This window comes from Muntiacus reevesi, chromosome 1 (assembly GCF_963930625.1).
Source record: "Muntiacus reevesi chromosome 1, mMunRee1.1, whole genome shotgun sequence".
Classification (NCBI taxonomy): Eukaryota; Metazoa; Chordata; class Mammalia; order Artiodactyla; family Cervidae; genus Muntiacus; species Muntiacus reevesi.
This window is the reverse complement of record NC_089249.1, coordinates 140,558,381-140,573,984: the sequence shown is the minus strand read 5'-3', so window position 1 is coordinate 140,573,984 and position 15,604 is coordinate 140,558,381. Positions and strand designations below refer to the sequence as shown.

The 15,604-nt window shown below is 37.4% G+C and overlaps 1 protein-coding gene across 2 annotated transcripts in view; it reads left to right on the top strand.

Moving 5' to 3' along the window:
* Positions 1–15,604, top strand: part of UBE2U (ubiquitin conjugating enzyme E2 U) — a 64,056-nt gene that overhangs the window by 28,710 nt on the left and 19,742 nt on the right. For both annotated transcript variants that reach the window (XM_065928634.1, XM_065928644.1), the window contains one exon: positions 6,961–7,049. In XM_065928634.1, coding sequence (XP_065784706.1) covers positions 6,961–7,049 — 89 coding nt within the window. The remainder of the gene's footprint in view (positions 1–6,960; positions 7,050–15,604) is intronic.

The following is a 15,604-nucleotide window of genomic DNA, read 5'->3' as shown; positions in this document are numbered from 1 at the left end:
GATTCAAGGCTTTAGCTTGACTTATTTGGGGCAAGAGAGAAAGTAGAATCAAGGATTAGTAATAGATTGTGGTTTGAACTGGATGGGTACCACAGTGACTTACTAAGATGGGAGAGATTGGAAGATCACACTACTGGCTTAAACTAACAATCCCAGTTATTGATGAAGCTGTGATTGTACTGTAGCGCTCCTGTGTGGTTATGCCTACTGACTGCCCACAGCCAGTTCAGAACACAGTTTAGCAGTGTCTTGTCATGTCAGAGGTTCACCTGCCCTCTTACCCACTCCTAAGTATTTGCCTAAAAGAAATAAAAGTATATATTCACAAAAGACGTACACAAATGTTCATAGGAGATTATTTGTAATATCCCAAACTGAAAACAACTAAAATATCTGTCAACAGTCAATATTATATATTCAGCAGTTGAATATATAAATAAATTGTGTTATATTTATAAACTGAATACTCTCAGCATTAAAATTGTTGATACGTGCAACAACATGGAAAAGTAATACAGACATTATGTTGCTGGGGAAAAAACCTCCGAGTAATAAAAGAGTACATGCTGTGGAGTTCAATTTGTATGAGGTCTAGGACAGGCAAAACCCATCTATGGTGATAGGGACTGGATCAGTGATAACCCAAAGTGTCAGGGGAGCTTAACTGGGAAGGGGCAGTAGGGAACTTTCAGGATGAGTGAAAATATTCTGTAACTTGTTTGGGCTTATGGTTATTCAGGGGCATGTTTTTATCAAAACTCATCAATCTGTAGTCAACACTTATACATTTTATTGAATGTAAATTATACTTTAACAAAGCTAATTTTAAAGGTATTCAACTAACTTTACAACTCTTCTAAATCTAAAGTTACTTCAAATAAAATCTTTTTTAAAAAGGCATACAAACTCTTCCAGTAAATAGAGACGGTGAATATGTTACCAAACTTCCAAACTCTGATTCTAAAATCAGAATTCATTATAAGAAAGGAAAGTTATAGGTCAGTATTCTCATAAACCTGAAATGTATAAATCCTAACCAAAATATTAGCAAATTAAACCCTCTGATATATAAAGAAGGGATAGTACATGATGACTAAGTGAGCTTTGTTTCAGGAAATCCAGATTGGCTTAAAATTTGAAAATCAATGCTTGTAACTCAGTTAACCAAATAAAGGAAAAATAAAAACAGAATTATCTCTGTTAATCTAGAAGAAATCATTAATACTCATTCATGATAAAACTTCTCACCAAACTAGGAATAGAAGAGAATTTCCTTATTTCAATAAAGGGAATCTACAGAAATCAAACCAGTTAATCCTAAAGGAAATCAGTCCTGAATATTCATTGGAAGGACTGATGCTGAAGCTGAAGCTTCAATACTTTGGCCACCTGATGCAAAGAACTGACTCATTGGAAAAGACCCTGATACTTTGAAGATTGAAGGCAGGAGGAGAAGGGCATGACAGAGGGTGAGGTAGTTGGATGGCATCACCAACATGAATTTGAGTAAGCTCCAGGAGTTGGTGATGGACAAGGAAGTTTGGCATGCTGCAGTCCATGGGGTCACAAAGTGTTGGACATGACTGAGTGACTGAATGGAATTGAGCAGAAATCTAATAGTTAACCTCACACTTAAATGTGAAATGTTTAATCCTTTTCTCCTGAGTTTAGGAACAAGGCAAATATCCACATTATCACCATTTCTATCTGACATTGTACTGGAATCCTAGCCAGTGCAATGAGGGAAGAAAAACAAAAGTTATAAAATTTGGAAAGAATACAGTAAACCATTTGTATTCACAGATAACACAATTATATATATATTGAAATCCAAAAGAATATACAAACTTGAAAGTTTGAAAATTAGTAAGTGTATCTAGCAAGGATCTTAGCTCGAAGATGAATATTCAAAAATTAACTATTTTTATATATGAGCAATAAACATAAAAGTGAAACTTTAATAAAAATACCATTACAACAGCATCAAAATGTAACAAAAGATGAGTATGACATTTATACTGAAAATCACAAAATATATATGGGAGGATTTTTTTCAAGACCTAAAGGAATAGAGATATACAATATTTACTACTTAGGAAAGACTCAATATTATTACAGTATCAATTCTTCCCAAATTGTAGATTCAATTCACTCTCAGTCAAAATCTCAACAGCCTTATTTTTTTTCCTGGCAATTGATAAGGTGGTCTAAAATGGACCTAGAAATGCAAAGGGTTGCAGTCTTGAAGAAGAACAAAGAGGATCGACAGTCTCAGAGACGAGGACATACTAGGAAACTAGAATAAATTGTACTGTTATTGGAGCTATTCAGGTCAGATTCCTGTCCCTATGCCAGTTATCACTGAGGTCCTGATTTAGAGCCAGCGGTACGATCCAGTCCCCACATCAGACCACTAGGCATGTAAGGAATGGGAGAAGAATGGAACAGCTTTTGGGGAGGCCACCACAATACCCAGTGTGACAACCTTCATGTATGTATTAGTTTTATTGGACCTGAATCTTAGTGAGTATGACTTTGACAGGCACAGAGGGCAAAAGAGCCTCTAATAGAACTGCTTGCACAGATATGGATGTGTAAGATTGTGGTACACTTAGGATCATCAGGAAACAGTTCCATGTGATGGAGCCTCTGGATGTGAGGATGAATGATGGGAGAAAAGGTTGGAAATGGCCAGATGATGAAACGCCTCGAATTCTATGTAAAAGTTTTTCAATGTCATGCCATAGAAGCAGATAACCTACTGTGGCTTCCAAGCAGAGACATGGTAACCTGGAATAGGGAGAGACCAAAGCAGAGCAGTCAGATATGACTGAAGTGACTGAGAACTCGTGCACAAGGTAGAACAGCAATTAGGAAGCTATTTGGAGTTTGCAGGAGAAAAGTGATGAGGTACTTATCCAAGGCAGTGAGGAGACCAGCTGACACTGGGTGCTGAGGGGTGCTGAACCCCTCCTTGACTCTCTTCATGCATGCTTTCATTGAATGCTCACAACCACCACTGGAGAAAATTCTGTCTCTGAAAACGTGAAGAGGTTAGGTAACTTGTTCAGAGTCACATAGCTAATCAATAATGGTGCCACCGTGTTTTAACCCAAGCCAGCTAATTGGGTTAGCTAATCATAGTCATGATACTACATGACTAATCATAGTCATGATACTACATGACTAATCATAGTCATGATACTACATAACTAATCATAGTCATGATACTACATGCCTCTTCATGATTTATTTGTTGTTATTGTTTTAGTTGCTAGTTGTGTCTGACTCTTTTTCGACCCCATGGACTGTAGACTGCCAGGCTCCTCTGTCCATGGGATTTCCCAGGCAGGAATACTGGAGTGGATTGCCACTTCCATCTCCAGGAGATTTTTCCGACGCAGGGATCAAACCAGTATCTTCTACATTGGCAAGCAGATTCTTTATCAGTGAGCCATCAGAGAAGTCCTCATGGCTTATTAGCTAATTTCTTTTTAGTGCTGAATAATATTCCATTGTCTGAATATATACCACTTAACTTATCCATTCACCCATTGATGGAATCTTGGTTGCTTCTACCTTTTGGCAATTATGAATAAAGCTGCTGTAAACATCTGCATATAAGATTCTGTGTGCACTTAAGTTTTCAGCCCCTTTGGGTATATACCAAGGAGTGTTATTGCTGCATTGTGTGGTAAGAGTATCTTTAGTTTTGTAAGAAGCCACCATGCTGTCTTACAAAAAAGCTGTACCATTTTCCATTCCCTATCCAGAGATATTTAAGAATGTAGTCATTAGGCTTTGGCAATGGCTGGGGTGTTGCTTGCATGAAACAGGGCTACCGTGATTCTCTTCCTTTAATGATCCAGGGAGGCCTTGTGTGCTGCGATTCATGGGGTTGCAGAGAGTCGGACACGACTGAGCAACTGAACTGAACTCAATGATCCTTTTGGTTTCCTTCACTCCCCGCCCCCTGCCCCTTAACTATGAATTGGTTTCTGCCCTTTCTTTTCTAAACACTTATTCTTTTGGAATTTGTTTTCCCTAATGCTGTCATCTATCAACTTTTATGTTGATTTGACCTAAATCTCTTATTTCCAGTTCCAATTTCTCAATCACACTCCTAGAGGTCATCACCTATAACCCATGTTTAAAATTAAACTCATATTTTACTTCAATTTCTCTAGACACTTTGTATTAATAGCAAAAATAACTGGCCTTCTGGGTTTCAGGAGAATATGTGACCCTCAAATTCCTTTACTTTTCACACTCTATCAGGCAGCTGATTCAGTCAGTTCTTTAGCATTCTCGTAAATTCATCTCCCCTTCATAATCTTTGCTCCCACCCTAGTATTGGCTCTCAGGATCTCTTGCCTAAGTTACTGAATTTATTTCCTAACTGGTCCTCTTGCATTTAATCTCTCATATAATCTACTCTGCATGCTAGTGCTAGAGAAAACTCTTGCTCAAACACTGGTTTCTTAGTTTACTTGCCTTATTTGAGAACTTCTGATTACTCTCTATCACCTAATAAATCAAGATTACTGAATCAACTCTAATCCATTCTCTGCCTAAATTTGAAGACCTATCATTGCCTCATTTCACCTATTTTTTAATTAAATGCCAGTTCCTCTGAAATTGGAACTTTTCCCTCTGGTCAGTTATCTTGTTACTAATCACCTCTTCCCCCAGCATCCTCTCTATGTAGGCATGAACACACTGTACTCCTTGCCATCTAAGCTATTGTTAATACTGTTTCCCTAAAATACCTCCTTCCTTTGTCCCAGGTCTATTTCCAAGTGACGCTTTCCCAAGTGGCTCAAAAAAAAGTTACAGCTCCCTCCTCTAACTTTCTTCCTTACTGCCACTGCCAAAGGCAGATTTTTCAGCATAGTCTCCAAATGTCTGTTAAATGATGTGACCATTTATTATGTTAATATATAAAGCTATTCTACTTAATAGTTCAGGTATATATCGTATTTTCCCAACAGGATAATAAACCCTGATGTTCAGTTTAAAATAGTGTCTTCTACTTTTTCGTATTCTTAATGCCAAAAATAATACCCAATAAATTCCTATTATTGGTTGAAACTATAAACACAGGTGTTTTTATGCTGTATCTATCCATTAGTAGTTTATCTGAGTAATAATAGTAAATAATTATTGTTCTCTTATTTTAAGGGATTGTTTATAGAGTTGAAGGTACAGATATTCCCAAGTGTTCAAGGTATTCTGTTTCGTATATTCACACTATACTAAAGTTATACCTTTTAGGGTAATATTTTTAATTATTCTAGGGGAAGAAAAGAAAGCCCCTGAAGGCTAACAGCTTGAAATTGAACAGGACACCATTGGGAAGGGAGAGGGTCATGGGTCGTCGTGAAACAGACAAAAAACAATGGAGACGATTGTGCCTAAAGATGGTGTATTTTTTTTCAGTAGACAGTATGTTGACAGTTTCCTTCCTCTTGGGTCATTGTTGTCTGCTAAATGATCTGTGACAGCAGATTGATCACAAGCTTTTTCATGCAAGAGATATAATGCAGTCTTTCATTTTGTTACCTCCGTTGCCAAATGCCGAAACATTTTGTTGGCAAATTAATGTTAGTTTAGTATATCATTTAGTAGTATAAAGCACTGAGTGTAGCTCTGGAAGCAATAGTAGTAGTGATTAATTTATCTTCACCAAGTTTCAGGTTTCTACTTAAGTGTGATTACAGATGCAATAGCACACTTGAAAAATGTTAGCCTTGAAATTTAGATGTCCGTAATTATTATTTAAATAAATGAATGCATTAACACATTCAGGTATTGCCCTATTACTTTCAAAATTGAGTCAAATATTTAAGCACCTATGATTTACCTATAAAAATTAATGCTAATAACCTATTATAACTGAAAATTTGCTTCTTCCTCCAGAGCTAGGAATTTAAAACAGACATAAGGTCTTTTACATTTGATGTTTAAGCACCCATTTAAGCCAGTTAATTGATGATTTCACATGTCTAAAAATTATCTGAAAGTAGTGTTTTGTTTATAGAGTATTGAGAATCCCTGCATTCAAAATGCTTGTAGGAAAAAAATCAGAAATGCAGTTATCTAAGAGTAAGAGACTGTTTCATAATTCCTGTTTAATGCTTTGTAGCAGTTTTTGCTCTTCCATTAGGATTTGGTAACATTAGCACAGAGGAAGGAAATGTGCTGGCAGTAATATTAGAAAAGAGTTGTTTATTTTCCCTCTTTGGAAGTGATCAGATTTCTGTATAAAAATTAAACTAATCTCAATTCTGGAGTTTCTTTTCTCTTCATAATAAAAAAGAAATAAAGGTGATTTTACTAAAATTCGGCATAGAAATGTAAGAAAGTTGTTGTAGAAAGAGAAAATATACAGCTGTGATGCTTTATTTAAAGTTCTTTTTACTGTTAGTCACAAAAGGCAGTTATATTAAACCTAATTTTTTTCTTTTCATAATATACACATGGATGCACATTTATACTTATTATTGAAAACTGGTTTGGGCAGATCTTTTTTGTGATTTGCATGTATTAGTGGAAAATTATGTTAGATTCGTTTGTTAGAAATAACCATGCTAGAATTTGCAGATCAGCCTAATGGTTTGTGGGGGCTTCTCAGGTGGCACTAGTGGTGAAGAACCTACCTGCCGGTACAGGAGACATAAAGGGCACGGGTCAGTTCCTGGGTAAGGAAGATTCCATGGAGGAGGGTGTGATAGCCCACTCCAGTATTCTAGCCTGGAGAATCCCATGGATAGAGGAGCCTGACAGGTTACAGTCCATAGCGTTGCAGAGTTGACACAATTGAAGTGACTTAGCACACGCACACACACACACACACTAATGTCTTATAACCAAATATCTGAAAGAGTCCACTCTGATAAAATAATTTTAAAAAGCAAGTTTGCATGCTACTCACTGCCTGATTTTATTTTGTATTTTCAGATCAATTAAATCAGTCTCATTTAGTGATTACTACAAGACATGGTCTGGAATAGCCACATCAAAAGCCACAGAATATTACAGAACTCCATGTAAGGTGATCTAGCCTTGTCTTATTTTGTGGGGAGTGGGGTGGTATATTAATCTATGAACATTCTTAGCTTGTCTTGCCTTCAAAGACTAATTGACACATATTTGGAATTTGAGGGTGATAAGCTTCTTTGTTGGCTCCATATACTAATCATTCAATAACTGTTCATTTAGTCCCTTTTGTATAGAGTCCTGGACTAAAGTCTGATCAAAAGCCAGAAGGAAAGATAGACAGTTGGAGGAATAAAAGATAAAGTTCTCAGTTCTCTGAGATTTACTTTACTCCCTCACCCCAGAAGGAAGCCTTCAGAGCAGGAGGAAACTTTTAAATTCTGAACACAATTATCCCCAAAGCCAGAGATATTATGAAGTAGAAAAGCAGTAAGAAAACCTGGGGCTGCTCAATTATATCAGTCTAGTGAAAAATCATCTGTTACCATCATATAGTAAGAGCTGAAAAGATGGAATGGGAGAGCTGGAAAACTTTCCGGCCCCTTTTAATCTAATCTTTAGAGTGCTATTTTCTGATTTGTGTCAAAGTAGGTTATCCAGTATGCACACATTTCTGAAATGTGACTTTACTCCAGCCATCCAACTGAAATGGTACATTCTAAAGTTATCAGTGACTTCTGAATTCTCAGATTCAGTGATTACTTTTTTGAGTCCTTATCTTACTTGAACTCATGTTGGCTATGCCCTCCTTATGACTCCATGGTTTTCCTCTTACCTTTCCAAGTGCTCCTCTGCCTCTTTCCTTAGCGATAACTTCTTCATTCAGTTTTCACTGCCCAGCTCTCTCTGGAAGACATCATCCATTACTATGGTTTTCATTAGCTCACGTGCCAATAATTCTTAAAACCTCATCTCTAACCAGACTGTCTTCTGAATTTTGAATACATATTTCCAGCTGTGTAATAAGGTAACCTCATGTCTAAGATGTCCCAAAATGAACTCATTATGTTGCCCTCACACACCTCTTCTCCCTCCCTTATTATTTCTCTTGATTAGTAGTAGACCACCATTCTTGTATTTACTTGCTGAGCCAGAATCATGTACATTTCCCAGTCCTCTTTATTTCCCTCATTAAGCCTTATTGATTTTATCTCCTGCAACATTACAAATGTTTTCCCTCTACTCCACCTCTGTGACCACTGCCTTAATTTGTGATCTCATTATGTTTCATCTCTTCCTTGTGATAGTCTGGTTTTAAGAGAATAAAATATCACCCCCCAAAAATTCGTATCTGGTAATAAGAGCAAAAAGAACCTCCCAGGTGGCGCTATGGTAAAGAACCTGCCTGCCAATGCAGGAGACATAAGAGGTCTGGGTTCAATCCCTGGGTTGAGAAAATCCTCTGGAGGAGAAAATGGCAACCCACTCTAGTATTCTTGCCTGGAGAACCCTATGGATAGAGGAGCCTGGCAGGCTACAGCTCCATGGGGTTGCAAAGAGTTGGACATGACTGAAGCAACTTAGCACTCAACATCTAAAAGGAGTACTAAACATAATAAATATAAAAATGTGAGATCAAATAATTTCTTAGAAATTACTTGCTCTCTCAGGATGTTGGTTATTAGTTATTTTGTAATTACACTTTATCTTCCTCACTGAGTCATGGATTAGTGGTTAAGAAAAATAATTTGTTTAAGGTTCTTTAAGAAATAGTCTTTAGCAACACTATCAGTATATAAGAGTTTCATTGATTTTGGTACCAGAATACATGAGCATTGACTTCATTTCTAAGATTTTGCTTGACTGCTTCTTAGTCAATTCAGCAAATGCATCTTGAGTACTTGTTATGTAAGAGGCCTGAGGAGCTCAGATGGGTTCCAGGAGATGATAACCCTTAACAGACGTGTTGAGAGGCAGTTGCCTTGCTTCAGGAAACAGTTCAGTGTCCAATTCCTTCAACCAGAAAACAAACAGGTTGTTATAGGATGGTGCTTTATGGGATAACATGTAAATATGTAGAGGCTCTGGAAAACTCCAGGCTGCTAAGGAAATAATAGAAGCACATGCCCAATCAAAGAAAATTGGAAATGATTTCTTATAATAAAGAATAACTTTAAAATGGAAGAAATAATGCAATATCACTGGCTGAAATTTCTTCAAAAGAGTTTGACACCAAAATATTAATTTGGTTCTTGTTTCTACATCTGTCACTAAGCTAGTATGTAATTCATTCCTTTTGTGAAGGCAATAGCTGGTAAAGGTTACCTCTAGCCCAGAAGAATTTCTGAGACTTTGATTCTAGCCCATGGTGCAAGATTTCACAATCACTCTGCCTCTTTTTCCTACAGAGATTTGTATAAGAATGTTTCAAAAGCTTTCCTTCAATAATAACCAGCACTTAATTAAAAAAAATTAAATGTAAACCTTACATGTTCTGCTGGCCATTTTGTCTTTGGATAGTTCAGCTGGATAAGATCCAATACTATCTTTTTAATGGCTTAATTTCCTGGCAATAATAAAGATGAAGCTTTCAGATTATAGAATGCTCCTTCAACTACTCAGAAATAAAAGAAACTTCTATTAACTTCATTTTTACAGTTATATTTTTATCACTGGAAAGATTATTAAACTCTTGTGCATATTTTAAAAAGCTTTTTATTTTATGAGTAGTGATGAGTGGTTATGATTTTGAGTTTTAACTCTATTGCATATATCTGTGCCACAAATAGTAAGTTTATTCTTGTATGATACAGAATAACTGTATAATAGTGTTTACAAAGTATATGCCCTATTGGTTTTTTTAAATTGAGATATAGTTGATGTACAATATTATGTAAGTTTCAAGCATACAAGGATAGTGATTCACAATTTTTAAAGGTTATATTCCCTTTATAGTTATTATAAATTATTGGCTAAATTCCCTGTGTTGTATAATATATTTTTGTAGCTTGTTTATCTTGTGCTTAGTTGTTTGTACCTCTTATTCTGTATTTTTTAATCATTTCAATATTATTATTCTTTTTTCACTTATCAACCAATATTTACTGAACACCAAATTTCTGTCATCCAGTGTTGTATATGAACCCAATGAGCTGGGCATTATTATTACTCTCTTTAACACATGAGAAAACCAAGATCAAGGGCAACTAAGTAATTTACCTAAAATCACACATGGAATATGACATATTGGTAGCAGTGTAAATTCTGGACGTATATTGCGAAGACCCTGCAATTTACTAGAAGTGTGACCTTGGGCAAGTTTCTTAACCTCTTTGTGTCCCAGTTCTCTCATCTGTAAGATGAGAATAATCACAGAACATGCCTCATAACACTGAAACTCTCCAACAATGCCTAGTGTACAATGAGTGCTCAGTAAGTGCGGCCCAAAGACCTGAACCAAATCCTCCGATTCCACATTCACTGTTCTTTGTTTTTTATTATATTGCCTTCATAATATGATATAAAATTGTTCTTTCTATATAACTTGAGATTTAAATTCAAACTCTGAAGTATGTGTGGTATATTTTCAATAATTACAATTGTTTATTCATAATCATAGCTAATCACGGGAAGATGTACTGATGATCCACTGTTCTCTGTCCATCACTATAGGATGGCAAATAAAAAGTTTGGCAGAGAATAAACCAATACATCTGGTTGTGGGCAGCAGCACCTTAATGACAAAATCTGATCCCCATAAGGAAATGTTTATGTTACAGGAAAAGAATTCCTTCAGACTAGTGTACCCTGTGATAGTGAGCGGAGGCTTCCTGGCATTTGTTTGCTGTCAGCAAGACAGACCAAACAGCCTGAAGCATCGTGGGAATGCTTGCTTTCACCTTGGGATACTTTCATTCCTTGAGCCTTTGAACTAGCGATGAGGGCAGGTATCTCCAAAAATACATTTAGATGCAAGAAGCAGTATCATCAAATTCCAGTGCAGTGGTTTCAGTCTCGACCGCTCATTAGAATCCCCCAGAGGAGCTTGTGAAAATTCCCATGTAAAAGGTGCACCCCAGACCAATTACAGTAGGGTCTCGGGAGCAGGACTCAGGGAGAGTAGTTTTTACAGCTCCCTAGGTGGTTACAATATTCAAGCAATGGAAGGCCCTTGTAGGAAAAGCCTATGTCAGAAATTAGAGACTCCTACTTAAGTGAATTTAGGTTAGTCATTTAACTCTTTGTATCTCATTTTTCATTTCTATTCATTGACAAAAATATTCTATCCTAAGTTGTTCCTCTATGGCTAGCATAAGGTAGTATGTGTGAAAATAGAACTTACTAAGGTAAGTTAGTGCTTATATATTTCTTTGGACATGACAGTCCCAGAGTGGAAAAAATTTTTTTAGATCAGCCTATACAGATATTGGACAATAGGTGTATTATAGAAGGAAACAGTAGAAGTGATGTCCAGTAATTATCAGAAGTAAAGGCAGGAAGAACTATACTATGGAGGCAATGGAGGATGCTTTTCTACCAAAGATTACAAAATTGCCACAGTGTCAAGTTCTGGTAGTGATGAGAGATTTTAATGAAGAATTTCTCACAAAATCTCACCAGTTCTCATTTCTTCATTATTCCCCTCTGAACATCATCCACTGAACATATTCTCTGTCTAGACAGCAGGTTGTATTGAAGACAAAAAGATAAGCATCATGATAAGCTTTTTGAGGCATTTACAGTTAGATGGTAGGAGACAGATGAGTGAAAAAACTATGAGAATAAAATTTTCTTAAGTCACTCAGTCATGGGTGACTCTGCAACCCCATGGACTGCAAGCATGCCAGGCTTCCCTGTCCTTCACTATCTCCCAGAGTTTGCTCAAACTCATGTCATCCAGTCGGTGATTCCATTCAACCATCTCATCCTCTTTCACCCCCTTCTCCTCCTGACTTCAGTCTTTCCCAGCATCAGGGTCTTTTCTGAGGAGTCGGCTCTTCACATCAGATAACCAAGTATTGGAGCCTCAGCTTTAGCAACAGTTCTTCAATGAATGTTCAGGGCGGATTTCCTTTAGTATTGACTGGGTTGATCTCCTTGCAGTCCAGGGTACTCTCAAGAGTCTTCTTTAGCACCACAGTTCAAAAGTTTCAATTCTTTGGTGCTCAGCCTTCTTAATTGTTCAGCTCTCACATCTGTACATCTCACACCTGACTACTGGAAAAACCATAGCTTTGACTAGATGGACTTTTGTCTGTAAAGTGATATCTCTGCTTTTTAACTCATTGTCTAGGTTTGTCATAGCTTTTCTTCCAAGGGGCAAGTGTCTTTTAATTTCATGGCTGCTGTCACTGTCCACAGTGATTTTTGAGCCCAGCAAAATAAGGTCTGTCACTGCCTCCATTTTTTCCCCATTTATTGCCATGAATTGATGGGACTGGATATCATGATCTTAGTTTTTTCAACGTTGTGTTAAAAGTTTGTACAAATATGGTGGCATCTGTCCTCTCTCCGATAGTAGAGAAAGCAATGGAGAAAATGAGTCTGTAATATAAGAATAATGGGAATATTCAGAAAAGATGACCGTGCCATTTGGGATTTCATAATATATAAGGGAGAGAGTACCATACATACTCAAATAGAAAACATAGGCAATTCCAAAAAATTAAGCAAAGACATGAATTACCCTTAAATGGAAACATCAAATTTTGGAAATTCCTTGGTAGCCTAGTGGTTCTGTTCAGTTCAGTTGCTCATTCGTCTGCAGCACTTTGCAACCCCGTGGACTGCAGCACACCAGGATTCCCTGTCCATCACCAACTCCTGGAGGTTGCTCAGACTCCTGTCCTTCAAATGGGTGATGCCATCTCATCCTCTGTCGTCCCCTTCTCCTCCTGACTTCAGTCTTTCCCAGCATCAGGGTCTTTTCCAATGAGTCAGCTCTTCACATCAGGTGACCAAAATATTGGAGCTTCAGCTTTAGTCCTTCCAATGAATATTAAGGACTGATTTCCTTGAGGATTGACTGGTTTGCTCTCCTGCAGTCCAAAGGACTCTCAAGCATCTTCTCCAACACCACAGTTCAAAAGCATCAATTCTTTGGCACTTAGCTTTCTTTATAGTCCAACTCTCACATCCACACATGACTACTGGAAAAATCATAGCCTTGACTAGACAGACCCTTGTCAGCAAAGTAATGTCTGTGCTTTTTCATATGCTGTCTAGGTTGGTCATAGCTTTCCTTCCAAGGAGCAAGTGACTTTTAATTTCATGGCTGCAGTCACCATCTCCAGTGATTTTGGAGCCCATGAAAATAATCTGTCACTTTTTCCATTGTTTCCCCATCTACTTGCCATGAAGTGATGGGACCAGATGCCATGATCTTATTTTTTTGAATGTTGAATTTTAAGCCAGTTTTTTCACTCCTCTTTCACTTTGATCAAGAGGCTCTTTAGTTCCTCTTCACTTTCTGCTATAAGGGTGGTGTCATCTGCATATCTGAGGTTATTGATATCTCCCCCATCAATCTTGATTCTAGCTTGTGCTTCATCCAGCCTGGCATTTCGCATGATGTACTCTGCATATAAGTTAAATAAGCAGAATGACAGTATACAGCCTTGACGTACTCCTTTCCCAATTTGGAACCAGTCTGCTGTTCCATGTCCAGTTCTAACAGTTGCTTCTTGACTTGCATACAAGTTTCACAGGAAGCAGGTAAGGTGATCTGGTATTCCCATTTCTTTAAGAATTTTCCATGGTTTGTTGTGATCCACACACTCAAAGGCTTTGGAGTAGTCAATGAAGCAGAAGTAGATGTTTTTTCTGGAATTCTCTTGCTTTTTCTATAACCTAGTGGATGTTGGCAATTTGATCTCTGGTCTCTCTGCCTTTTCTAAATCCAGCTTGTACATCTGGAAGTTCTTGTTTCACGTACCATTGAAGCCTAACTTGGATGATTTCGAGCATGACCTTGCTAGTATGTGAAATTAGTGCGATTATGTGGTAATTTGAACATTTTTTGGCATTGCCTTTCTTTGGGATTGAAATGAAAATCGATCTTTTCCAGTCCTGTGGCCATTGCTGAGTTTTCCAAATATGCTGCCATAATGAATGCAGCACTTGAACAGCATCATCTTTAAGATTTGAATTAGCTCAGCTGGAATTCCATCACCTCTACTAGCTTTGTTCATAGTGATGCTTCCTAACACCCATTTGACTTCATAATTCAGGATGTCTGGCTCTAGGTGAGTAATCGCACCATCATGGTTATCCACATCATTAGATCTTTTTTGTGTAGCTCTTCTGTTTCTTCTTGTTACCTCTTCCTAATATCTTCAGCTTCTGTTCTCTTAATATCTCCTGCTTCACTGCTGTGGTCCAGGTTCAATCCCTGGTCAGGGAGCTGAGATGCCACAAGCTGCTAGTGTGGCAAAAAAAATTTTTTGTGTGTTTCAAGTCTTTGACTGTGTGGATCACAACAAACTGTGCAAAATTCTTAAAAGAGATGGGAATACCAGGTCACCTTACCTGCCTCCTGCAAAACCTGTGCGCAGGTCAAGAAGCAACAGTTAGAACCAGACATGGAACAATAGACTGGTTCCAAATTGGGAAAGGAGTACATCAAGGCTGTATATTGTTACCCTGTTTATTTAACCTATATGCAGAGTACATCATTCAAATAGTAATGAATGAGTAATCAATAGTACATTTGAGAAGACATTTCTCAACTTTTCTCTGTCTGTCTGTCTGTCTGTGAAGTGGGTATTATGATGGTAAGACTGCATATCTACAAATATCCCCATACATAGTAAGAATTCTATTAATGTTAATTATTATAATCATCTAAAAGTAATAATGAATCCTGCTAAGGACTCTGGGGAGTGCAGGTTTGCCTCTTTGAAGGAAGGAAGGAATATATTCCAAATAACAATAAAAAGAGTATCAACAAAGTCTTTAAGAATATGTATGTATGTGTGTTTGAATTAAATACATTAAAGTATAGATAGGAACATTGCTGGTGACAATCATGTAACATTAATAGAAGAAGAGGAGAATGACTAAGTTTAAATGTTTTTTGTGTTAATGACAAATTTCATCAAGCTGGAAGGCGTTAATTAATCACTGTTAAGAAGGAAGCTCCAGATAAGGACAAGACTGATAGGGAGCATCAGGTTGGTTAAATAGTTCAGGGCTGTAAACCAGGACAATTAGAAGAAAGAGAGAGAAAAAGAAGTGCGGAATAGGGGAGAAGGGGAAGGGAGGAGAGGGGGAAGAGGCGGAAAGCCGGGGGGGGGGGGGGGACAAGGGAGATAAGGAAGGATATATATGTGTGTGTATGTGAATGATCTGGCTTAATAGCATTTCATGTAAAAACTACCAGTGCTTAAGCTTAGTAGGTTTTCAATAACTATGTGAAACTGATTGAAGGCATAAGGCTTATAATTAACCACAGACATACGAGCCAGTGGTGTAATGTGATTTCCAGAATGCCAAGGCAAATCTAAACTAAATTGATCTGTCGGTTTTGAGGGAGACAGCAATCCCACCTGTGTCTTGCTATTGGTATGAAGTCAAGATTCTGAGCCAGTTCTGGATACAAATTCTAATAGGAATATCAACAAAGTTCACTGCTGGGCTGAGAATGATTAGATCTCTAGAAAACCAT